The sequence below is a fragment of the Phaseolus vulgaris genome, chromosome 2 (genome assembly GCF_000499845.2).
Source record: "Phaseolus vulgaris cultivar G19833 chromosome 2, P. vulgaris v2.0, whole genome shotgun sequence".
In the NCBI taxonomy this organism is placed as follows: Eukaryota; Viridiplantae; Streptophyta; class Magnoliopsida; order Fabales; family Fabaceae; genus Phaseolus; species Phaseolus vulgaris.
Genome location: NC_023758.2, coordinates 32,407,942 through 32,433,977, shown reverse-complemented (window position 1 = coordinate 32,433,977; position 26,036 = coordinate 32,407,942). Strand labels below are relative to the sequence as shown.

Genomic DNA, 26,036 nt, shown 5'->3' with positions numbered 1-26,036 from the left:
TTTTTTTATCAATTTTCTTCCATTGTAGAGAATCAGCTGAATGAAGAAGTAATCCATCACATTTTCTATTATCTGCATGCCACCTAAGGTTTTTAGCATCATCTGCATTGGCAAACAAACGCTTAAGCCTTGAAATTATTGGAAGATACCAAATGACCTTAGCAGGAGAACCTTCCTTTGTGACTTCATCATTATATTCGTTTTGACCAACTTTAACTTTATAACGTGACAAACCACACCTAGGACATCTTCTTAAATTACCATACTCATTTATGTATAAAATACAATCATTAGGACATGAATGTATTTTTATTATATTCCATTCCCATAGGACAAAAGAATCTTTTTTACCTCATAATTTCGATTGGATAATGTATTTCCTTCTGGAAGCATGTCCTTCAGCAATTGAAGTAATTCTATAAAGCTTTTGTCAGTCCATCCATTCATTGCCTTCAAATTCATCAACCTTAACATTGTTGATACTCGTGTGAAGTTAGTTGAACTAGGATACAAATGACTCTCTGCATCATTAGACATATTTTCGAAACTACTCGAGAAAAAGATTTTGCTCCCACATCACGAATCTTGTCCTCTAATCTATCATCCATTGGGAAATCAACAAACACCAAAGCTTGGTGAAAACTTGGTAAGTGCAACAATTCACCATGCCACGTCCATATTGTATAATTTTTCAAAAACCCATCACAAAAAAATGTTCTCTAATCTTGGAAACATTCAATATTCTTCCATTCAAACAATTCACACAAGGACACCTCATTCTTACTCCGTTATGATTACTAACGTCACTATGTTGTGCAAACTGTATGAATTCTTCCACCCCTCTTTCGTATGCATCAGTTAAACGTGGTGTATTAATCCAACTCCGATCCATAGAGCTAATCAACTAAGAAAACTATTTAATTCATTATAAACCTAAATCAAAATTGTTGAAAGGTTACACACCCTCGGACTCAACATCAACAATATTATCTAATTCATTATGAAACTAAAGCAAAATTGTTGAAGGTCAGACACCCCCGAACATAGCATCAACGCGTTCAATACAAACAAATATTATATAATTCATTATAAAAACTAAATAAAAATTGCCGAAGGTCGAACACTCTCAGACCCATGATCAACGCGTCCAATGTATACAAATATTATCTAATTCACTATAAAAAAAAATCCAAATTGTCGAGGGTCGGACACCCTCAGACTCAGAATCAACATGTTGCATTCACAAATTAATTAAAAAATATAAAGACTATTAAACACTAATAAAAAAGTAAAGAATATTAAAATACTTTTAAAAAACTAAAAAAATATTAAAACACAAATAAAAAAGTAAAAACTATTAAAACAATAATAATAAAAATATAATATTAAAAAACTAATATGGTGGGAAAAATGGCACGGGTGAGCGAAGGCACGAGGACGGCTAGGCGAGGAGGACTAGTGGCAAAGATGTCCACCAGTGTGCAGAAGCAGCAGCGAAACGGAGCAGCTTGTGGCGGTGCGACGGAGGACCAGCGTGAGGCGACACAACGTTTTTCTTTGTGTGGTGTGGTTACGGAGAGAGGGAGGGAGGCGAGAGGCAGAGATGGAGGGAGGGGGAGAGTGAGGAAGACGAGTGCACCCTAAGGAGGGAGAGAGTGAGGAAGGAGGTGCACCCTATGGAGGGAGAGAGTAAGGTGGCGCACCCTAAGGAACACGCGGCGGGAGAGAAAGTGGTGGGGTGGGGTTGAAGGCGCTGACAGCGCGAAGTGGAGGTTGGGTTGGAGGTTGCAAGGCGATGCAGCGAAAGCGAGGAAGAAGAAGATGAAGTGGAGTGAGGAAGAAGACGGAATGAACATTGGAGAGTGAGAAGAAAGGGATCCCCGCGCACAATTGTGTAGTTTTTGTGTCCGTATATAACGACGGTTCGTCTGGGAACCGCCACAAATCACACAAGTTTGGATATATAACAATGGTTCAGACGGGAACCGTCGTTAAAAATTGCGAAAATGGCAAAAAATACAAAAATGTCATTGCCTCTTTTATTACGACAATTATTTTTGAACCGTCTGTATACGGGATCATAGATTCCATTTTTTTGTATTAGTGTAGTCACTCCTGACTCAACATTGATACAAGATTTAAGTGATCAATTGATCAATGGTTTTGTTCACTAGAGAGAGTAACATCTTTTGATGTATACAAGGTTTAAGAGTTCTCTCTACTAGTAGACGAGAATGAACACAAACAATGTTCTTACACAATTTTCGGGCATAGAAAAAATTTCAATAGAGTTTTGACACTTGAAAAGTGTGGCAAGCTTTCTTGTTTTCTTTTCATCGATACAAGTCTTCTTATATCTTTTAGAAAAGTAGCCATTGCATTCCTTTTTCTAATAGTTGAGTAACATTGAACTCTCTATTGTCTTTTTTCTTTTTCCATCATCGTTTGATAAGTTCTTATGTTGGGAAACATTAAATGCATGACATGGAACATTAAATTAGCTTATCTTCTTTATGCCATCTCTCTAATAGCTAGCAATGATGGCCCAAGATACTAGCGTTTGATGAACATAATACTACAACCTATGATCAGGAGGAATATGCATGCATATGTGGATGATATGATTATAACATCCAAGACAAAGGAGAGTCACCAATAGGACATGGAAGGGTTATTCACCATTATCAGTAAGTATAAACTCAAACTCCATCCAAAAAAATGTATTTTCAGAGTAAAGCCGAGGGGATTTTTTGGTTTCCTACTTATAAAACGAGGGATTGAGACAAATCCAAACAAATGTTTAACTATTACCAATACGAAGAGTTATACTAATGTGAAAAGGTACATCAACTAACAGAACAATTCTCACCTTGTCTCGTTTCCTTACCAAGGGTGGAGACAATGATTTTCTTACTTTTAGTGTTTCAGAAAAATGATTAATTTACATGGACGGAAGAGTGTGATGAGACTTTTCAAAATTAAAAGAACACTTGTCCAACCTTCCAGTTCACAACAAATTAGTAGCCGATAGACGACTCTAACTATATATAACAGTGACCAATCAAGCAATTAACTCGACAATACAAGACGTTGAAGGAAAACAAAGGCTGATTTATTTTTTCGGCAAGTGTTACAAGACACTAAAATTTGATATCAGAAGATAGAAAAAACAATAACAATAGTAGGAACAACTAGGCGACTACAACACTTTCTTGAGTTATACGGTTGTGGTTATGAGCCACCTCTTGATATTGTTGGTCGATTGATAAAATGGTTTGTTGAATTATCAAAGTCCTATGAAGCTAGGGGCCTACACAGGTTAGAAGTTTGCAGACTTTATAATACAACTCACCTCGCCCTCTAACGTGACCAAACATGTGGACTCGAAGTGGATCTTATCAGTAAATGGTGCAACTAATCTAAAAGGTAGTGGCAGAAGTATAGTTTTAAAAGGACCTATATGGGGAGTTACAAAACAACGTATACTGCTTGACCATGATAGAGGACTACCTTTCTAGATACGATTCTCAACTCTTACTTAAATGTCTGATCCCTCCACAAGCAGATCAGGTATTGGCAAAACTCAATGAAAGAATATGTTTGAAGAAAAAATTCTTTTGATATAAAAATATGATTGTCTAAATTAGTCATGACTTTTTTATGGAACACGTTTGGATTACTCGAATATATATTTTCCTTATTGCATGGGTTTTGATTTGATCATCTCATACTTGTTTTTATTCATTTTATTTTTTTCTTTATACGTATCCTTAGAAAGCATATAAAGCATATGATTATGAAAGAAGCGGTACCAACCTAAGTCAAATATAATTTCTTCACACTAATATAAGATGATATTTATTGTGGTATATAAATAATTTATCTCCACTATTTTTCTTTTTCTTTATTGTGGTATATACAATAAAGTAATATTTGTATGATTCAAAATATTAAAATTTAAAAATATAATTAAGGAAAAATGGAAATATAAATTTGGGTATCTCATTACAGATTATAACAAGCGTGTGTGTATATATATTTGTTGTGAAACTAAATAAGATTAAAAAGTTTAACGAAGTTATTATTTTTGTGGTTATTGTTCAATTCTTTTCCAAGACCATTCTTATTTTATAGAATGAAGTTATTTTTTTTTTGTAAATAAATAGAGATAAAAAATAAATAAATAATTGGATAGATAAAAAAAGAGGATTATATGAAGAATATAATATATACTTTTGTGTAAAGAAAACCGTCCCCGAGTTTAAAACAAATCCCCCTCCACTTCAATTACCTTATTTATCCCTTGAGTATATAAATAATTCTCTCCAATTAATTAAGTTTAAAAAAAATCTAAAATCAATTTTTAAAAACAATTTCCTGTTTGACGTTTTGATTTTTTTCCTTTTCTTAGAAAGGAAAAGGGGTGTAATTAGAGTTTAAATATAGGGCAGGTTTTGTGGCTCGGAGGCCCAACCCAAGAGAGTATTTCAACCCGACATTCATATCCGACCATGTCGTAATGAAAAGCACGAACCGTACCTCGCTCTTCATCGCCGTCTTCCTTCGATCTTCTCCCTTTCGATCTTCCATCTCCTTTTAATTATTGCTTCTAATTCTTCAATCGAGTCCCTAATTCGTTTAATTCCCGATATCTTCTTCCGTTTGATTCCAAAATTGTCACCCTTTTCTCAATCCCTGTCGTTTTCTAGGTTAGGGTTTCGATTAGGTTTTTCAAGGCCACACGATCGCTGTATTTCCTTGTGTATTACCCAAAATTCCTGGTCTTGGTTCTTACTCGCTTGATATTTCCTCCCAATTCCTGATAATTCCTGGATTTATTCACGTGTCTAGGGTTTCGAACCGGTCAATTTTTAGGGTTTTCTGATACTTCAATTTCTGGTGGGTTTTTCTGTAAATTACCTGAGGGGTTTGATTGCTTCTCATACCCGACGAAACTGTAGTGGTCGTATTGTTTCCAATTTAATAATTTTCGAAGCGAGTGAAGAATCTAGGGTTAGGTTTTAAATACAATTTGTTGCTATTGTAATTGGTGAAATTCAATTGGGGGTTACGCCTCTTGGCATTAAGTGACTGCGTTTTCTGTGTAATTCTGCATCCAATTAGGCTTTTGTTTTCGTTTGACCCTAAACTGTTCTCCCAAGTGCTGTGTTGTCCAGTGGTCTTGAGTTTGAATTTGAAAGAATAAACAAGGTTAGAATGATTTGTCATTCTCGTTTTATTGCCGTTATGTGTTTTTTTAGGCTTAAAACGCTATTGTTTTCATTTAATTTGTGCATAAGTTTCCTTTTGATATGCTGCTGTGCCTTTAATGTGTAAATTTCACTATAATGCACAATGCACATGATACTTTGTCCTGTTAATGTGATATAATTATTTACAGAAGTTTAAATAAACATAATGCTGATTTTAAAAAGCTATGATAGGTGGTTTTCATCATATATATATATATTATTTTAGTAAGTACTTCAAAGTTATTTTTACAAGTTATGCATTGTAAATTAAAAAAGAGAGATATGTATTGAGCTTGGTACATCTATCTGCATGTAACACTACCGGAAATTCTAGCTCCATCATAATGCAATTAGCTTTAGTTATTCCTTTCAAAATAGAAACAGTTCTCTCACTCCATCTTTTATGGTGAACATATTTGTAGATGGTTAATGTTCAGAAATCTTATGTTAACAATTGTGATGTATTTTTCTTTCTATCACAACATGTATACTGTGAGCACAAATACAAAAATTTCCCTCTGAATACAATGTCATTTGTGCATCAAATGCCTTTATTTATTTGGTAAATTTGTTTTAATACGAACCCTTAATTACTTCATGACATAATCAGAATGGGGTATAAGAGGTGTCTTGAGGCTAATGAACTTGAGGATCTCTCTTTGAACAAGGCAAAACGTTTTGAAAGCAACAATGAACTGGTTTCGTTAGATGATTTTGTTACACCCAATAAGTCCTTTGCAAAGACTGTTATTACAGGTAAATGCTTTTGTTTTAATTTCTTTTCATATTTGTTAAACATTCTTTAAGGTGGTAATTTTCCTGATTGAAAACTGTCTGGCAGTTGATGTGTTATAAAGAATATTCTTCATTTGGTACATAGGTGGTGAAAATGACTTTTACAATATTCAATGGTATGATCCACATGAAATAAATGCTGCTAAGGGATCTCCGTATGCTGGTGACAAGAATGTTCAAACCAGCGGCCATTTCAGCAGTTGTTCTGGTGAGGATGATACTGGTTCTGGGGCTACTTCATTATCATCTGCTTCGTCAGATTGTTTTGAATTTGATACTCACCAGAAAGCATTTGTTCCTTTGGATGATGACTATTTGGCGTTTGATTGCTCACCTAGAAAATCAGTTCCCATTGGTCCAAATCACCAAGCTACCCTCCCTGTTTGGAGGGGAAAAGTGAATAAGATGTCAGAATTAAGCAAATATAATCACGACAGTCCCCCCTCTGGCTTACTATCAGCTCATACTGTTGATGAAGATGAAGAGAGACTCATTGGGACTTCTTTGCTCTCAATGCATGAATCTAGCTCTTATTCTTCACTTAATGAGTGTGGACAAGGCAGGAAAGAGTGTAACTGCATGGATCGTGGCTCCATTAGATGTGTTAGACAGCATGTCAGGGAAGCACGTGAAAAATTGATGAAGACTCTTGGGAAGGAGAAGTTTGTGAACTTGGGATTTTGTGACATGGGAGAGCATGTTGCACAGCAATGGACTGAAGAAGAAGAAGACATGTTTCATGAGGTTGTTTACTCCAATCCTGCGTCATTGGGTAGAAACTTTTGGAAACATTTGTCAGTCACTTTTTGTTCTCGAACCAGCAGGGAAATAGTCAGCTACTATTTTAATGTTTTTATGCTGCAGAGGAGGGCCTCTCAGAACAGGTCCAGGTTTTTGGATATTGATAGTGACGATGATGAATGTAATACAAGAAACCCTGGAATTTTTGGTTTTGAAAATTCAGATGATTCTGCCATTGAATCTCTTGGTGATGGTGATGTCCACGTAGAAAACCAAGATAATTATTCTGAAGAAGATGATGATAACAGTGAATATGGAACTGACGATAATGTTCTTGGTGTAACTGGATGTGATATGGGAAACACAACTGAGATAGAGAGTGAGATTGATCAAAGTTCATTAAATTGCAAGGTGAACTCACAGGTTGAGGCTTGGAGTAATCCTGATGAGCATGTCGATGGGTGTGCCAGGATTCTTAATTACGATATTGCTGTCCAGGATGATTCCTGTATGTCCTTTGAGTGTGATGCCAATATGGTGTCTTGCCATTCTCATGGTTTTGGCGATTCTAGTTCTGCTTTGGAAGCTAGGGGATTTAAATGTGATCAGAGTCCGCGTATGCAAGGAAAACTTGATTTGTCCAGCAATGTGATGGAGCATGATTATTTGTTGGATCCCTGTGTTGCTAAAGACTGGTATCAAGGGTACACAACATGTCCGACTCCAAGTACAGATTTAGACTTCTTAACCACGTCCAATTTGATTGAAGAGTTTTTTGGCACCTTAGATAAAAAGGCTGTCAGTGACTGAGGAATTAGCTCTTGGTAGTTTTTATGGTACCCGCATGACAGGTTCAGGAAGTTGCAGTTACGGACGTGTTATTTGAGAGTACCAGGAGGAGCTACTAATAGTGGTGGAGGTTTGGTGTAAAATACAGTATCCAAGGTTGAAAACCTTGAATTCTTTATTTCTTTCTTTTATTATTTTCTTTAATGCCAGAGAGGAGAGGGTAAGGGTAGAGGTACATTTTGTCTTAATTTGTACATACTGTGTTGTCCTCACCGCTTCAAAAAAGAAAAAGAAAAAAGAGTAGGGTTCTCCCCGGTTCTATTGTTCTTCATGTTACCACCCCCAATTTGTATGATATATTGTAAAAAGCCACTTTGAATTTGAATATTATCTCGTATTCTAGTAAGTTTTGCCGTGTGCATTAATGAATAAAATTATTTATTATTGAGTTTGTACAACTAATATTTTTGTGTATCATTTCCTCTAAATAAATGACTTATTTATTTTTACTTAATTATAGTAAAGACTGACTTATTTTCAAATGTATTAATTATCAATTCTTTTATTCGTTTTCGATTTATTAATATGTTAATTATTAATTCTTTTATATATTCTTAATTTATTGTGAAATCTATTTTTGTTCTCTAGTATTTTTTATCTATTATCTATTATCAATGCTTAAATCATTTAATTTTATAGACATTTTTCTGAATAAAATTAAAAATTGTAATATTAATAATTACAATCAATTTATTTATTTTTATTGATCTTTATAAATTATATGTATGAAAATAGTACATTTAATGGATGGATGACAATTTGTTACAATTCAAAAGAGTTTTAATAAAGTGCTTAAAATAGTGTGAACACTACAACAAACTACAAAGCAATAAAACCTACAAATAGATAATAAAGAAGATGAAAATCTCAAATACACAACTATGGTAAAAAGTGAATATCTTCCCACTCAAACCTTGTATCAAAGATCCAATCGTTTCAAATGAAGAACTAGATGTTCCAAATTAGTTGTTAAATTTTTAGTCGGACAAATTTGCAATAATATGTTTTACAGTTGCAGTTTGACAAATTTATTTTCTCCCAAAAAATGTTGGTGTTTTGAATGACTTCAGACATTTTTCTTATTCACTTGTTAACTTCAAACCCTTTTTTCACTTAGTTAAGTGAGACATCAAGTGAGTTTTTTAATTTAAGCATTTTCTCCATATAGGAAGAGAGCCTAATACCTAACATATATTTCCCTCACAACTATGTTGAGATAATCGCCAAATTGATGATCTCACAAAAAAATTCAAACTTTCCTCTTGATAATGCTTTAATCATCATATTAGCACCGTTATATTAGTATGAATTTTAATCAATTCCAACAGTTTAAAATCTATAGCATCACGTATCCAATGATACCATACATTAATAGTTAGATCTTGAATGAAAAATTGGATTCTTAACAAAATGGATGACACTTTGACTATCCACAAACATGGGATAGTTGTCCTGCTCAAAACCAAGTTGATGCAAGAATATCTTTAACCTTAACAACTCCTTGCATGCTTTAGTAATGGTAATGAACTTCGCCTTTGTAGTAGAAAATGTTACACACCCTTGTAGCTTTGATTGCCAAGTTACAACTCTCCCTATAAATTTAATCAAATAGCTTGATCTGGAAAATTTGGAATCAATATCTCTAGCCAACCATTGTAGGCTTATCACCTCCAAAACAAAGCTTCATATCAATAATACCATGAAGATACTTCAAAATCCATTTCACAACATTCTAATGTTCTCTACTTGGATTTGACAAAAATCTATTGACTATACCAAAAACTTGTTCAATATTTGGTCTAGTATAAATGATTGCATACATCAAACTACCCACTGTAGATGCTAAGGAACTCTCTCCATGTTAGACTTCTTAGGTTCATTTGAAGGACTTTGTTTTTCACTTACTTTAAAATGAGTTTCAAAAGAAGTGTTCCCACACTTAGCATTTTCCATCTAGAATCTCTGCAAGACCTTATTTAGACAAAGGTCCTCTAACAATCAAAACTTCTTTTTCTCTTTATTATAAATGATTCTTATTACAAGAATATATTTAGAAGCTTCCATACCTTTCATGAAAAATGACTCGCCTAGCTGCTTCTTCAACCTGTCAATCTTGGAAACATCTATCCCAATAATATGCATGTCATCAACATATAATAACATGATAATAAAGTTATCATCATAAATCATTTTAACGTAGACAAAATGATCAAAAGTAGTTTTCTTGTAGACTTTCTCATACATAAAAGACTTAAACTTATTAAACCATTGTCGTAGAGCCTACTTCCAACCATATATTTTTCCTACCCTACATATAATCTTCATTGCCTTTAACTTGAAAGCCACTAGGTTACTTCATATAAATTTCTTCCTCCAAATCACGATGAAGGAAAATAATTTTTACATCCATTAGTTCTACCTCCAAATAAGGAGTAGCAACTAAACTCAAAATTGCTCTAATGGATGACAACTTCACCATAGACAAGAAAAATCTCATTGAAGCTAACACCCTTCTTTTGTTTGAAACCTTTTACCATTAGTCTAGCTTTATATCTTGGAGACACAAAATTACTCTCATGCTTCACCCTGAATATCCATATGTTTCCTAAGGCCCTCTTGTTCTTAGACAATTTCACTAAGTCATAAGTGTGATTTCATGCAAGAATTTCATCACATCTTACATTGCATTTAGATACTGTTGTTTTTCTTCACTCTCTAAAACCTCCTCAAAACACTTAAGTTCTTAGAAGGCACTATTGCAAAAAAAGACTTTCTATGATGGTTCTATAGAAATTTTTATGACGATTCTAATGACAATATAGATTCAGACAATATAAAAACTACGCTTTTTGTGTTGGTTGAAAAACTGACATAGTAACTTGACTTACTATGACTGTTGTTTATAAACCATCATAAAATGTGAAAAATACTTGTCATAATATGTTTTGACAAAAATTTCTATGACTGATATTTCTACAACCGTTATAGAAAGTACAACATACTATGATGGTTCTCATCAAAACCGTCATAGTAAATAAGGCTTTTTATGTCATCCATTACAATAATCATCATAGTAAGTTTGTTTTTTTTTAGAAAAAATGATTGCTTTATCAATTTTCTTGTAACAATCATCTACATATCTATGTTATCCAAATAATTGCATACAATTTTTAGACAAACTCATTCATTAGTCAATTTCTCCCCTTTCATTAATAATAATGACTTGCATATCAATGTTATCCAGACAATTGCATATCATTGATCAATTTTCTTCCATTCACTAATAACAATCACCTACATATCAATGTTATTTAGACAATTGCATACAATTTATAGAAAAACCCATTCATTGATCACATTTTCCCAATTCATTAATAACAATCATCTACATATCAATGTTCTCCAGACACACCCATTCATCGATCAATTTTCTTCCATCCATTAATAACAATCACCTACATATCAACGTTATCTAGACAATTGCGTATAATTTACAAACAAACTCATTTATAAATGTCAAGAACTCATATTAGAACAAAAAAACTTCAAAAATGTATGTATAATAATTTAAAACTAATGATTGATATTTTATTTAGAAATTAAAATTAAATTGAAACAAAAATAAACATGAATTAAACCGTAAAAAAATAAATTGTAAAAAAAATACTATTATTTAATTAATCAGTGTATTTATCCAACCTGAACTAAAATTGCGATGAATTGCTTAAAAAACACAACAAACCCAACTATATCTTAGCTATTTTACATTAAATCAAGTAAAAAATTAAACCAAACTCAATTTGAGTCCATGATTATAGTATTTGTGTAAGACTATAATTGATGGTGAAATCAATATTTCAGATTTATAATACACTAAAACTTCAAAATCTCACTACTTATCAATAATTTGATGAAAAACTAATTAAACATCAAAGTTTATGTGATTGCATGATAAACATTCTCTTATCTTCCTCAAACTCATCCTATGAATCAAACAAAAAAATACGGAAAAGTCAAGGCCTCTTCTAGAGTTTCTTCAGGTTGGACCACAAAGTTTCTTCAAACTTGATTAATAAATTCAAATCAGTTTTTGTTTCTTAGAAATTGTAAGAACATAAATGATTCTAATTAGGGAAAATAAGGAATTGAGGATGGGTTTCTAGTAATTCGATAAATGATGAAGGAGTGGCATGCATTGAAGAAGCACTTACTGAAAAGAAACTTGTCTAGGCTTTCATGAGCAACATACTCGTAAATAAGTAGTTTTTCATTGCCATGGACACAATAGTCCACCAAATTCACCATATTGCATTATTGCACACGAGCCAACAACTTAGCCTTGTTCACGAACTCTTTCTTCCCTTGATTTGAAGTGTGTGATAACTTCTTCACAATTATCTCTCTACCATCATTCAACTTTCCCTACAAACAAACCCAAAACCTAGATTCTAGTAATCACAAAATGCTTATAAGTTTCTTATTTTAACCTGTAAAATATAATATATGAGCATTTTTTTTGATGATTTTTCATAGAAAAGGGAAAAACCAAATACTAGAAGAGCATCAAATCATTGAATCCAACCATTAATTTGGAAGAGAGAATTATGTTTGGATTAAATTTCAGAAAAAACATGTACTTAAACCAATTAAAAGCATTCTTCCATTAATACAAACATTATTTTTTCTACACTTAAGTAGCAATGAATCAAATGACTTTTTCGTACTCTAGTTTAAATTTTGTGAGTATAACATTAAAGTGGTTATACTATTACTACATCTAAATTCCCTTGTTTACTTGAAGGTAGAGAACGCAAATGAACATGAAAATGCAGTTAATTTTTTTTACACTTTAGAGCAACCTAACTTGAAATACCAATTCAACACGTTTGTTTTTTCTCTTCATATTTATAAAGCCAAAAATACAAATATCCAAGTACAATTTTTCAAAACTCAGCAAAAAACTTTCTAATGGAGCTCATCAGTTTAACCACTATTATGAGAATCACATAATCGTGATTCCTAAAATCCATTAATACCATAATCCTAGCCTTTTCCACGGGTTCAGAAAGACAAAAATAGAAGTAATACGACTCTAGGAAATAACAACTCAATTCAAGTCCAAGACCAAAGTGTGAGTAACAACAAAGAACACTAAATGACTAAGCTCAGAACTCAAAATTTTCAATACACAAGCATAACACCTTCTCAGTTTCAAAAAATTGCGAAAGCATTCGTAACACAAGCCAAACACACCAAACCTAAAACTAATTTATGTCATATTTACATAAATTTGTCAGTACGTACGTATAGGAGAACACAATACAAAACTAAAAAAAAATTAAGATACTTTGAGAACAATTGTTGCAGCAACTATAATACCAAAAAAGAATCCATAGCCTATCTTCCAATAACATAGTGACGATTGTTTCCAATTACTCACCGCACGAAGTTGTAAGGAGTTCCACGAAGGACACTATACAAAGGAGAAGAAGTTGCCAAATTCATAAACTTTCCAAATTCATCTTCACCATATTCAATATAGATGCATTGTTTTGTCTTCACATCCAACTCGGATCTTTCACCCATTGGAATATGAAAAAATTCCTTACAATCGCAGACACACAAATTGTCATAACTTACATTCTCGTCAAACCAAAATTTGTCTAAAAAATCATTGTCAAGAATAATAGTAGGAGTGAGATTAATAACATGCACTGCTACCTATAATGCTCACTTAAAAAATGTTTGGGTAATTTGGCATCTGAGAGCATACATCTAACCCTCTTAAGTAATGTCCTATTCATCCTTTCTACCAAACCATTTAGATGGGGAGTTTTGGGAAGAGTCTCATGTGCAATACCATGTTGCTTGCAATAAACATCAAATGGTCCACAATATTAACCACCATTGGCAGTACAAATGCGTTTAAACTTCTTGCCTGTCTGTCTTTCAACCAAGGCATGGAATTGTTTGAACTTGTTTAACACATGGTCTTTTATTTACAAAACATATAACCCTAGTTTCCTATAACAATGATCAATAAAGGTAACAAAGTAAAGTGCACCACTAAAGGATTTTACCTTCAATGGACCATAAACATCATAATGTACCAATTGTAACAACTATAACTTCTTTGAGGGAGGATGCTTCTTGAAGGATACTTTAGTTTTCTTGCAAGTCATGCAATGAGAAAATTTCTCAAGTTTTACACTTTTTAGTCCTTGAAGAACATCCTTTTTAACTAAGAAATTAAACCCTTTTTCATTAATATGACTGAGCCTTCGGTGCCACAAATATATCCCCACATCCACGACATTCACACTATCTTTAAAAACCAAAACTTTTGTCCTATACAATTTAGATGATTTCTCTTCTCTAGTAATAGCCAAGTTACCTTTGGTGAGCTTTCACTTTCCAAAACAAAGTGGTGAGTCATAACCATCATCATTAAACATTTGCACCTAGATCAAATTAAAATAGACATTAGAAGCATGTTTGACTTCTCTAAGCAACAATTGCATTCCTATGTTGGCTTGTAGGAAGACATCACCAACACCAATTACCTTAGACACACCATCATTACCCATCTTCAAGACAACAAAATCACCAGACGTGTAAGATGTGAAGAACTCCTTCCTTGGTGTAACATTCAGTGTAGCATCATTATCAATAATCCACATGCTCTCATCTAATACAAGATTAAAGACTCATGGTCACGAGAATAACAAGATCACCAGAAGTTGCAGTAACAATACGATCATCACCATCATGATCCTTCCTTTTTTGCATACCCTTCTTGCCTTTGTTCTCCCTATTCCACAAAAAAAAAAATAATACTTTTGTTTGTGTCATGTTTTATGGAAATAATAACACTCCACATTTTTGTATCTGAACTTGGACTTACTCTTAAACTTCTCTCTACCACCTTTTGGTTCCTTTTTTTAATTTATCCCTCTATTTTCAGTGAAAAAAACCTTAGACTCAGATGAAAAACCCTGTGCCTACCTTCTCATCTTTTCATTAAGAGCACCACTTTTTGCTGCTTGCAAAAAACAACACCATTAGGGGCCAAGTTTGTAATAGAAATCTAAAATGCATCCAAAGACTCAGGTAAAATATTCAGTAGACATAGTCCCAAAACTTTATCATCAAATTTAATACCCATTCCCGATAACTAATCTAAGGCCCTTGAAATTCAGTCAAGTGGTATGAAATGGAAGAACACTCCATGTATCTCAAAGTCATCAAAAAATTTAACAAATACAATTTATTATCCCCCGATTTAGAAACATCCAAGGACTCAATCTTCTCCCACAAAGTTCTAACATGTGTCTCATTAATTAGTAATGTGATTATAAACATTGTCTCCCATGAATTACCGAATAAAACCACACACATGTTAGTGTTCAAAGTCTCAGTCTTCTTTATACATTAAATTCAACTTCTGAGTAGCAAAGACAAAAATATGCATTTCCTTCACAAATAACAAGTATTTCATCTTGCCCTTCCACCGCTGCATGTCCCAAACTTCGACACAAAAGACACCCTATAGCCTGACTTACAACACCGAGGCCATGATTCCGATTGAGGTAGGGGAGCCACCCCTTAGAAGGCAAATCTTCTATTTGTCCATCAATCAGGAGAGTCTATCGATTGGACTTGACCTCATAAATGAGTTCCGAGATAGAAGCAGGATCCACGAAATTGCATGCATGCTCCGCGCAGTTAGGCGGTACAACGCGAAAGTTCAGCCGAAAAGCTTTTAGAAGGGAGATCTTGTGCGACGAATGCAAAGTGAGGCAAGTAAGACATATGCCAAGTTCTCATCCAACTGCGAAGGCCCTTTCTAGATTCGAGATGTTGCAGCTGCGGGGACATACCACCAAGAGTGGTTATCGAGCAAGATTGTATTGAGGAAATAGAATGTCACGCACCTCAAATTTTATTACAGTTAAAATCAATAAAATTATGCACGCTTTTCTCACCCGACCGTTTTTTTCCTAAGGAGGATTTTCAATCGGGAAGGTTTTAATGAGGCATTTATTTTCAAATATGTGTATTTAAACATACAAGTTAAATTTATATACTCTTTCACAACACTCAGTTCAACTAAGGATCCATACCTTAATCAGTATTCCCTCTCGATACCTAAAGACTCGGTTTGGCCAAGGACGCATACCTTAATCGGTATTCCCTCCCGATACCTAAAGACTCGGTTTGGCTAAGGATACATACCTTAACCGGTATTCCCTCCCGATACCTAAAGACTCGATTCGACCAAGGACGCATACCTTAATCGGTATTCCCTCCCGATACCTAAAGACTCGATTCGGCTAAGGATATATACCTTAACTGATATTCCCTCCCGATACCTAAAAACTCGATTCGGCCAAGGACGCATACCTTAATCAGTATTCCTTCCCGATACCTACAGACTCGGTTTGGCCAAGGACGCATACCTTAATCGGTATTCCCTCCCGACATGTAAAAGACTCGATTCGATCAAGGATGCTTACCCTAATCAGTCATACCTCTTGAGATTCAACTACTTAAACGAGACAATTCATATTTACTAGAACAACAGTTAAAGAAATGTCAATTTTTATAACTTGTTTATTATTAAAAAGCAGGTATGGAGAAAAACGATCAATATATTCAAAATGATCAAAGTAGGAGGTCACACCTCGGCCCCGAGAGAACAAAATACATTGAGACTAAAACCTAACGGTCTTCATCTTCAACGTCCTCAGTAGAGGTCCTCGGTTTCGTGTTCTTCAAGGTCTCTAGCTCATCAAAGGGCACCAATCGACCCTCATAGATGTTCTTGTTGGCTTCAAAATCGTCCACTAGTGGTGGCTCGTTGTAGAGCAAGTAGGCCTGTCGGACGACCTTGTTGAAACTTTCATCCAACATCACCAAGGTTTCATTCTGGATTTTCTCAAGTTCAGCTTCTACCGAGGCCTTATCGACCTCTAGCCGAGTACTTGGCCTTCGTGCCTTTAGAGCCTTCTTCAGCTCGACCACCTCCTTCTCCTTCTCCTTCTCCTTCTCCCTCTCTCCTTCTCAGCGCACCTCACTTGGCTCAGCTCGAGGTCGACACCAACTTTAGCCATTCTTGACTCAAAATCCGACATGCCTCCAGTGACAACTTCAAAGAGCTGAAGGCCTCATTCAGCTCATGTTCTAGCCGAAAGATCTCTTACCTTTTGGTTTCCAACATCGACAGTCAGCTGAGTCATCACGAATCCTCGACATTGCATCTCGATGTCGATTGAGAACAGTTCCTCCTTAGGGACGGGTGAGAAGAGATTCTTCGCGGTCGGTGTCAGCCCGACCTGAACACCCCGAGAGAATTGAAGATTACCCCCAAAAAGTGTCAAAGGGGCGACAATGGTTTCGGGAATGGCAGCAGATAATCGACTATTCTTGCAGTTCAAAATCTAACATAATCGATTATGCTAACAGATAATTGATTATGCTAACAGATAATCGATTATGGTCAAAATAACAAAGCTCCCATAATCGATTATGCTTGGCAAAAATTCTCAGATTACCGATTATGTCACGACCATAATCGATTATCAACTGTTTTTAACTACATAATCTATTATGTAGTGCGTTATTTTGTAATGATAATCGGTTATGCATGAAACTAAAATGAAAAAAAAATGTAACCTTAGGACAAACATGAACTACCAAATTCACTTTTCTACCTCTATGCTTACTGAAGACCCTCTCCAAGCACCTTATATCAATGCAACTCTCTATGTGAAGGTTAGACAGATGTGGTGCTTAGCTTCCATGCAAAGTAAAATGTTACTTTTGTGTAACGTGAATAAGGGCACCATGGTTTTTCAACCAATCTTACATGGCTTTCCATGCTTTCCACTCTCCTTTCTCTTCATATTTCAGATGACCCTCAAACCACTTCTTTTTCATTCACTCTCACCCTCACCCTCCCCCTCTCACAAAACCAAACGGGGTGGCCACCCTATAATTTGTCCGCGCTACAGGGCCACCCCCTGATCCAAACATTGCGTTGGGTATGTTTGGATTGGGGAGTGGATGTGTGAGGATTTAAGGGAGTGTATGTGTGAGGATGTGTGAGGATTTAAAGGAGTGGATGTGTGAGGATGTGAGAAGAAATTGTGAAGAAAGTGAGGTTGTTTGGATTGGGATATGTTAGAGTGGATGTGTAAGGAAAGTTTATGGGAGTTTGTGAGTGATGTGATGGTTGTAAGAGAATTTTTTTTTTAAATTGTTAAATGTTATTTTATAAATTTATCTTTGCCTATTAAATTTTTTTTAATAATGAAATAAGTTATTTTTGTTTAAAAATAAAACAACTTTCACATATTTCGTAGACTTAAAAATTAAAATTAGAAAATAAATATATATTAAATATAAATAGATATAATTTAAAAATTATAATTAGAAAAAAAAATATTCAACAAATTAAATAAAAACAAAACTTCAAGTAATTTCTAAATATTAAACATGCATTATAAAATTAGAAAATAAATCAAATCTTATATAAATAAAAAAATAATATTTTTTATTATTAAAAACTGTATAGTAATGAAAAATAATAAAAAAATACAAAAAAATATAACATAATTAACAATAAAAAATAATTTCATAAAAAACTATTATCAAATAAATTACTAACTCATAAACATAATAATTATAAAAAAAGTATTAATATAAATGCAACAAAAAATTAAATAAAAAGAGAACTTCAAATAATTTCTTAAAATATTAAATATATACTATAAAATTAGAAACTAAATCACATCGTATATAAATAAATAAAAAATACTATTTTTTAATATTAAAAACTTTTGTAGATGAATGAGGGTAAATTCGGAAATAACACATGCTGATGTGACTTTCTCTCTACATCTCTTCATTTTGAAGGAGAGGATATTTACTGTTCACATGTATATCCTCTCTTCCTCTTCTCTTCAAAACCCTGAATCCAAATAACTAATATCCTCACACTTCTTTCCCTGTGTGAACAGTACATCATAAAAACAAACAGAGGACATATCCATTTTATAAAGACACCCATGAAATGACTATTCTCATATTTTTCTTGAATCAATTTAAAGTACAAATCAAAGCTCAATCTTAGCTATCAAAACTTATATATTATTAACACTATTCCTTTAAATCTATTTATTTATCACTTACACCAAATAATCATAACATAAATAAAATAAATAACACATACAGATAAACTTGTCTAAAATCTCAATACTTACAAACGAAGTGTGAGAGTGGTGATAAAAAATAACCCAATGGCATGTGTTCAATTCCTAAATAAATAAATAAATTATAAACCTTAAATCCAATCAAACTAGTCCCTCAAAATTTAGTGATTAGAGGCTAAATAATATTTTGTTCCATTTTAAAGGATTTTTTTTTTAAAATTTAGGTACCAAAGCAAAATAGGTATAAATTTAAACGGTTAAAAACATAATTCAACTTAAATAATAAAGAAGTTTAAATATTTTTTTTACTTTTAGATGTTGAATGACTAAATATATTATATTTAATATATATCATACTTAACTTTTAATGTTATTTTAGTTTCGATATACAAAATAATAAAATAATTCAATCATTTTAATATAATATTTGAAATAAAAATTAATTTTTATTTTCTCAATATTTTGTGTTTATGAGCAATAAGTTGAATTATTTAGAGTATAAAAATAGTTAAATTAAAAAACTACTGAAATTAAGTTTTAGTTAAAAAGATTGTTTAAAATAACTTTTTTTAGTTAAGTCGTACAATGTATAAAATAAAATATATTTTTACATATACACTCTACATGATAAAATATTATATGAAATTGATGATATTATATATTTTACTAGTATACAGTGTATATTTCACAATATAATATAAGTTCTTAAAACATTGTGCAATATTGTACACTTTTCTTTTATTATATGCTTGATTGATATTATTTATCATTTAACGATAATACTTTCTAAGTGATTAAGGTTCACTAATAAAGTTGGTCACAGATGTTTATGACTGTATTTAAAAGAAAAAGTTGACTAGAATTCAATAGTTTTAAAATGAGAGAAAAGTGAGCATTGTGAAGGTTTGAGAACTAAAAAGATGTTTAACTTTTTAGCATAGAAATGGAGAGTGTAATATTTGTAGAGAATGAAAGTGTAATTTTTATAGAAAGAATAAAAAGTAAAGATGTGGTAATAAGAAAAGTTGTGAAAATAAATTTATAAGTGGATGATATAAATGAAAATAATTTATTGGGCAGCTAGAGAAGGGAGTCTGGAGTTGATCTGAAAACATGAAAGGTAAGTAAATGCAAAATGAAAAGATATGAGGAAAACTAGGTATGAGAGGCATTGCATTGGAATAAAGATACGTTAAATGCTTTTGAACGTAGGGGACAATTTCAGCTGTATGAGCTTAGAAGCAAGACAATCTAAGACATAGTTTGGATGTTTCAGTTTTAGTATGTCATATGTGGCACCAAAGCCTAGAGATCCTCAAAACAATCCACAAATCTTTACCATTCATTCAACCCCCAATGGTTCTCACACAATTACACGTGCCGCCTATCACTTCTTTTCTCATTTAATTTAATTTATTTTCTTTCTCATGCATGGAATTCTCCTCCAACTACTACACCCAACACAAGATAAACCATAAAACCAAAGAGCAAAGGATAAAGATGTTTTCACACCATTCCTATTTGACATTATTATAACAACCATAAATAATAATAATAATAATAATAATAATAATAATAATAATAATAATAATAATATATGGAAATTAAGTTATTTAAATTATTGAATGTAAAAGTAATAAATTGGATTGTAAAATGGGAATGAAATTTTTTTAGAGTGTAAAGAAAATCACAGTCTATGAATAACTATTCTTGAAGGCAGTGGTAGTGGCAACTACCATCAAATTTGATCCCTTTTTATTTTTATTTGTCACTACATATACCCATTAAATTTTGAGCATTCTATAGGGAAACGGAAATTAAGGGGTCTCTCCCCTTTTTGTGGGTTGGATCTTGTACTTATGGAACTGTCACATCTGACCATTTTGATTCTCTTCTGATCATCATCACCACCTGGTTAAAAAGCAAGCAACTTGGTGATCTTAATTTTGTCCCTTTCTCTTCTCTGTTCTCTCCTTCTTTCACCGTTTTGGGTGGGGTTGGAAACGTGATCATGGATTGAATGCTATGTTGTCCTTGCAGATTTGAGGTTTGTGACATAGTTTGTTGGGTATATCTGGTTTCTGGTTCAGATTCACGTCACGTCAGTCCATGGAGGAGAGGAAGTATGTGTGCAAGTATTGCAGCAAGAGGTTTCCTTGTGGGAAGTCTCTGGGGGGTCACATCAGGACCCATATGACTGAAGAAAGAAGTAATGCTGATGCTGACATGTTCATCAAGTCGGATGGTGTGAAGAAGAAGAGAGATTTATGGTGCGAAGATGTTGTTGGGAACCCCATTTATGGCCTCAGAGAGAACCCCAAGAAAACAATGAGGTTTGTGCATTCTGGTGGTGGTGCCGCTGCTGCCGGTGCCAACTATGAAAAGGAGGAGAGGTTCTGCAAAGAATGCGGGAAAGGTTTCCCATCGCTGAAGGCTCTCTGTGGTCACATGGCTTGTCACTCCGATAAAGAGAAGAGAACCATCAAGTTTGAAGACAGTGACAAGAAACTGAAATTGGTTATGGATAGTCAATCTGACACCGAGACTTGTGCTCCATCTCATCCAAGGAGATCCAAGAGAACCAGGGTGAAGACCATTAACCTTTCCAATCACCCTTTTTCTTCTTCTTCTCCTTCTTCTTCTTCTGTTGTTCCGTTGGCCAATGGCTCTTCACCCGTGTCAGAGGTGGAGCAGGAGCAAGAAGAGGTTGCTAGGTGCTTGATGCTGCTGTCTAGAGATTCTAGCTTCAAGGGTCGTTTTGCTTCGGTTACAGAATTTTCTGATAACAACTCAGTCATTCTAGAAGCAAAATCATCCTCTCCTGACACCCGGCTTGGTGTCAGCAATGGTAATTATAACTTTGTCTCTAATAATGCTTATGATCTTGTTGACAAGAAGATGCTTAGGGTTAATGATATGAAGTTAAAGTCTGTTGAGTTAGGTGCTTCTGATAATTCAGGTTCTAGATATTTCAAACATGGTCCCAAAGCCAAAATGGTAGACTCAGATGTCTCAAATGATGAATTTAAGTGGCCCAAAGTGGGAGATAAGTCCAGCAAATACACTGCAACTTTAGTAAAGAAATTAGCGATGGAGGATTTGGATTATGATAGAACAGATGGAACTGCAAGGAAGTTTGATTCAAGAAAGAGAAGCAACTACGATTCTCTTTATCACAATCCAGTTGGCGGTTCTAGCAAGATAGCAAATGGTTTTGGTAATGAAGTATGTGGGAATGGCACAAAAGGTTGGAAGTATGAGTTGGAGGGTGAAAGGGACTATGATTCTTATGATTCCATAGAGGAGAGCCATGAAAACAGTTCAGAGACTGAATCGTATCCTGCTCCCAGGTCTCACAACAGCAAGGCTCTCAATGGAAAGAAGTCCACCAGCAAGGCAAAGAAGAAGCTGAAGTCTAAGAAAAGCAGGGATCATGAGTGTCCAATCTGCTACAAAATTTTCAGGTCAGGCCAAGCCTTGGGAGGTCACAAAAGATCACATTTCATTGGAGGTTCCGAGGAGAACACTCTGGTGATCAAACAAGCTGCTCCTGTTGTTCCATGCCTGATTGATCTCAATCTACCTGCTCCTGTTGATGAATAGGGAAATGGGCATCCTGGGTTTTGCATCGTTTTGAAGCATCGGCTGTTGAGGTACTTGAATGAATGTCTCCAATTCTTAGAATGTTTTTTCTTTATCCCATATGATGAAAGCGATTGCATTGTACAGCCATGTGGATGAAGGATTTTTGTTCTTAACGCTTTTACTATGCTCTGTTTGGTGGGAGGTAGCTGTTGTCTTTCAAGTTAATGTCACATGACAATTTGGTAGTAACTCCATTGAAATATTTGACTCTTCCTATAACCAACAGTAGTCTCAGAATTACATTCCTTTGCTGCAAATAACAACTTCACCCTTCCACAGATTGAATGAATAATATCAGAGTGTTTGTCTTTCCATGTTTATCAGTTTTGGTTTCATCCTCTTGTCCAAATGTAGAAAACATGATTTTAAACAGGATTTGTAAGTGATGATGATCAATAACCTAAATAATACTGAATATTGAATTGAATCCGGTTTTAAAATCTGAGTTACTATTTGCAACGTCCGACTAGTGTTTTGACACGCAAAAGTGGGGAAAATGGATATTGTAGTTTGTATTAAAGTTGAAGATTTGAGAAAGTGTAAGTAGTATGCAAAGAGTATGAGAAAAGCCAGTATTTATTTTTATTATTGAAGAGGAAAATTGTGGATCAAAGTGGTTGTAAGGTCGCCTACCACTTAAGGTAGCAAAACTTATAACTGCTCCATGTGTAGATGTCTAACACGTAATTGTAATAGCAGGAGAATTCATATGCCTTTTGCTTCGTGCCAATTACTATATGTGTTATTCTCTATTCAATTCTTTTACCCTTTGGAGTGTACGATAGGACCACCGGTATTATAGTAGCTCTTGCTTTCATGTGGGCTCAAGACAGCTCGCACCAGGTAGAATGCTCAGCCACACCAGAATCAAATCCATGTACACAGACCTGTGGAATCATCACAACAAAAGGTAACCATACCCAAAACATTAATCACCTCTTTAGCATACATCAGAGGAATACAATACATACATATTTAAAGTAAAACATCAAATAAATGTTAAATATGCATTCTTATTGTTACAAATAAACAATAAAGAAGAGATGAAAAGAAACAACACATAAAGTGAAGAAAGTTCTTTCCTTGCAAACAAATCAACTTAAAATTCATCTTTCTATTTTTCCTCTCTCTCTCTCCAACCAACCACGTATAAGAGACCACTTCTTAAATTCTTTCTATAAACTTATTGAGTTTTTTCTTACAAGTTAACAACAGAGACCACCTTTGTATTTTTAAGCCTAAAATGAATTTTGAGAAAGGATCTTTTTTACAGTTAATAAAAAAACAAAATATAGGACCTTTACAAAAATAAAAATTACTTTTTCACAAGGATTCAAGTCTCATTCATTTAGAAAAGGGCATACATGGGTTGCTACTATATTATATTAATTAATAATAAAAATTGAATCAGTATTTATACCAAATAATTGTTCGTCATTTGCAATTACAAATATATTTTAAATGAAAGAAGAAAAAGCAAGCAGAGAAAAGAAGTGCTTACAGCAGAGTCCCAGTAGTGCCTCGGTGAATAAAAACTGAAGAATCAGTGGTAATTGACTGAGTGGTTTAGTGTCATAATGCTTAGTGATGAGGGAACACATGTTGTCTCTTATACACATAAAGTGCTAAGCACCAAACTTTTATCCCTTTCTTCTTGTAAAGACAATGTCGTAAGCAAAATCACAAACTTGTTTTTCCCGTTTCATTTTTCTTCAGTGATCATGACAAAACTGTAGCTTCGCTTTGGGATCATAACAACTGATTCTGCATAATGTAACGTATCCCATCTTCTCATCTTTTTTATTTAAATTTTTTTTACCAATAAATCTCACCTTAATGTTTGTGTCAAGAATTTTATTAGGAACCCCCACTCCATAGAAAAAAAAAAGGAAAAAAGTTATTAAAAACGAGCTTACATTGTACATAACCGATTCAGAATGTTATTGAGAAATGTAAAGTTAATTTGATAAGGAAGGAGAGATAATAGTTATTTAGAAAGTAAAATAAAATTTGGGGAAAAGAGGCATTATCTGAGTATGAATGTTATTGTCTTATGGAAAAGAGTTGCAGACGCAGGGATGTACTTGGTTCTAATGATGCAGAAAAGGTTGGAGTACTTGCAGTAGCTTAGCTTACACTGAATGTGATTTTTCCAATTTTATTACTTTTCTCCTTTTCACTGTTAACTTTATGCAGCAAGGCGGTGTCTGTATGTTACTTGCGGAATGTGTCGTTTGTGGTGTGAAAATACGCTGGTAACTGGTGCTGTATCATGCACCTTCGACAGTGTGTGAATTGGGTAAAAGAATCATCATGGAGATATCTGGGAAAAAGGTGTTAGGAAAGTTAACTAATAAAGAACCCTAGCTTTTTCTATTTTGATTTTTCCCATCATAACCATCTCTTTTGAGCTTTCACATGTTGTAGAACAGTTTATTTATATTAATTGGAAGATGTTTAGAAAGTCAGAAATAAAATAAAATCATAGACCAATGTGCTGAGATGATTTTTAAAACGACGTAAAATGTTATTTTGAAAATTGTACAGTAGAAATACACAATATAATTCTAGAATTATTCTTCCTCTTTTTTTTCGATTATAATATGGTATAAAATTATCAACTACTCTTTTAAGAATTCAGTTTTCACTGTGATGCCCATACCTGGTCCCTCTTGATGCTTTGGTGATGGTGACTATGCTCTCCAATGTTTACAGATGCCTTTTAATTGTTGGGAGTAAGAGGGAGAAAGGGCATCTACCTGCTTCATACAGTCAAATCTTAAACATATAGGATTCAATTTTCGAGTTATGAATGACTTTTTTGTTGTTTAAAGAGATTAAGTATACTGTAATGATTCCTACAATTTTTAAAGGGTAAACCAATACTTCTACAATTAAGAAGTCAAAATTACAATTAAAACTTAACCTCATTTAGTTTAAACTTAGTGAGACGAATTTTGAATACGAACTACAGAGTGGTTGCAGTGTGAAACTAAATTCAAGGAGAAGTTGTGTTATTTGTTTTTAGTTGGAGATTCGGAATGTTGGGAAAGTAAGTTCTGGTTTTATGCACATCTTAAAATGAATTTTGAACATAAATAATTTTGAATATGTAAAATAATAGGCGTGACGTGGCATTTGCATTCTTACCCGTGAGCTATAGTAGGGCCTTATTAAGAGATGATTTCATGGGTGGGACAAAAATAGTGAGAAAGATGAGAAGTTGAGCAATCAATGAATATAGGACAAGGATTTGGAAGCCAATGCCACCTTTGCCACAATAAGCTAGGGAAGCTTTTGGCTTCATAACTCACCCACTTCCAATTTTGATTCTCTACAATTTCATTCAATTTAACAAAATAAGTTATTTTTAATTTCTTTAATAACTTTTTTTATAAAAAAAAAATTCATAATGGGTGATATTTATTTGAGTGAAATATCGTTTGTCTTAAAAATATGAGTGTTGTATGATTGATCATTGTAATTGTTTTAGTGAAATTTAAGTCTTTTACAATTTTCTTCCATTGATAAATTAGTTCTT

General features: G+C 33.7%; 2 protein-coding genes across 5 annotated transcripts; both read left to right on the top strand.

The window, feature by feature from the left end:
• The first annotated feature begins 4,447 nt into the window (after window positions 1-4,447).
• LOC137811519 (uncharacterized) lies at window positions 4,448-7,983 on the top strand. 2 transcript variants are annotated; one of them, XM_068613309.1, is made up of 3 exons: window positions 4,448-5,211; window positions 5,863-6,008; window positions 6,133-7,983. In XM_068613309.1, exons 2-3 carry the CDS (start codon window positions 5,864-5,866, stop codon window positions 7,596-7,598), a joined length of 1,611 nt encoding a protein of 536 aa, XP_068469410.1. In that variant the 5' UTR covers window positions 4,448-5,211; window position 5,863; the 3' UTR covers window positions 7,599-7,983. The 2 variants fall into 2 exon arrangements, with proteins under 2 accessions (XP_068469410.1, XP_068469411.1); XM_068613310.1 differs by lacking the exon at window positions 4,448-5,211 and having other exon boundaries at window positions 5,227-6,008.
• A 12,606-nt stretch (window positions 7,984-20,589) lies between these two features.
• On the top strand, window positions 20,590-22,815 carry LOC137811518 (zinc finger protein ZAT4-like). Of its 3 annotated transcripts, XM_068613308.1 has the most exons (3): window positions 20,600-20,784; window positions 20,891-21,698; window positions 21,810-22,815. In XM_068613308.1, exons 2-3 carry the CDS (start codon window positions 20,960-20,962, stop codon window positions 22,451-22,453), a joined length of 1,383 nt encoding a protein of 460 aa, XP_068469409.1. In that variant the 5' UTR covers window positions 20,600-20,784; window positions 20,891-20,959; the 3' UTR covers window positions 22,454-22,815. The 3 variants fall into 3 exon arrangements, with proteins under 3 accessions (XP_068469408.1, XP_068469407.1, XP_068469409.1); XM_068613307.1 differs by having other exon boundaries at window positions 20,590-21,698; XM_068613306.1 differs by having other exon boundaries at window positions 20,599-20,784; window positions 20,891-22,815.
• The last annotated feature ends 3,221 nt before the right edge of the window (window positions 22,816-26,036 follow it).

Excerpts from the sequence above, each read along its gene's own strand:
- LOC137811519 (XM_068613309.1), top strand. The coding sequence starts at position 5,864 with ATGGGGTATAAGAGGTGTCTTGAGGCTAATGAACTTGAGGATCTCTCT. Across the intron at positions 6,009-6,132 it reads TGCAAAGACTGTTATTACAG|GTGGTGAAAATGACTTTTAC; the intron begins GTAAATGCTTTT and ends TTTGGTACATAG.
- LOC137811518 (XM_068613306.1), top strand. The coding sequence starts at position 20,960 with ATGGAGGAGAGGAAGTATGTGTGCAAGTATTGCAGCAAGAGGTTTCCT.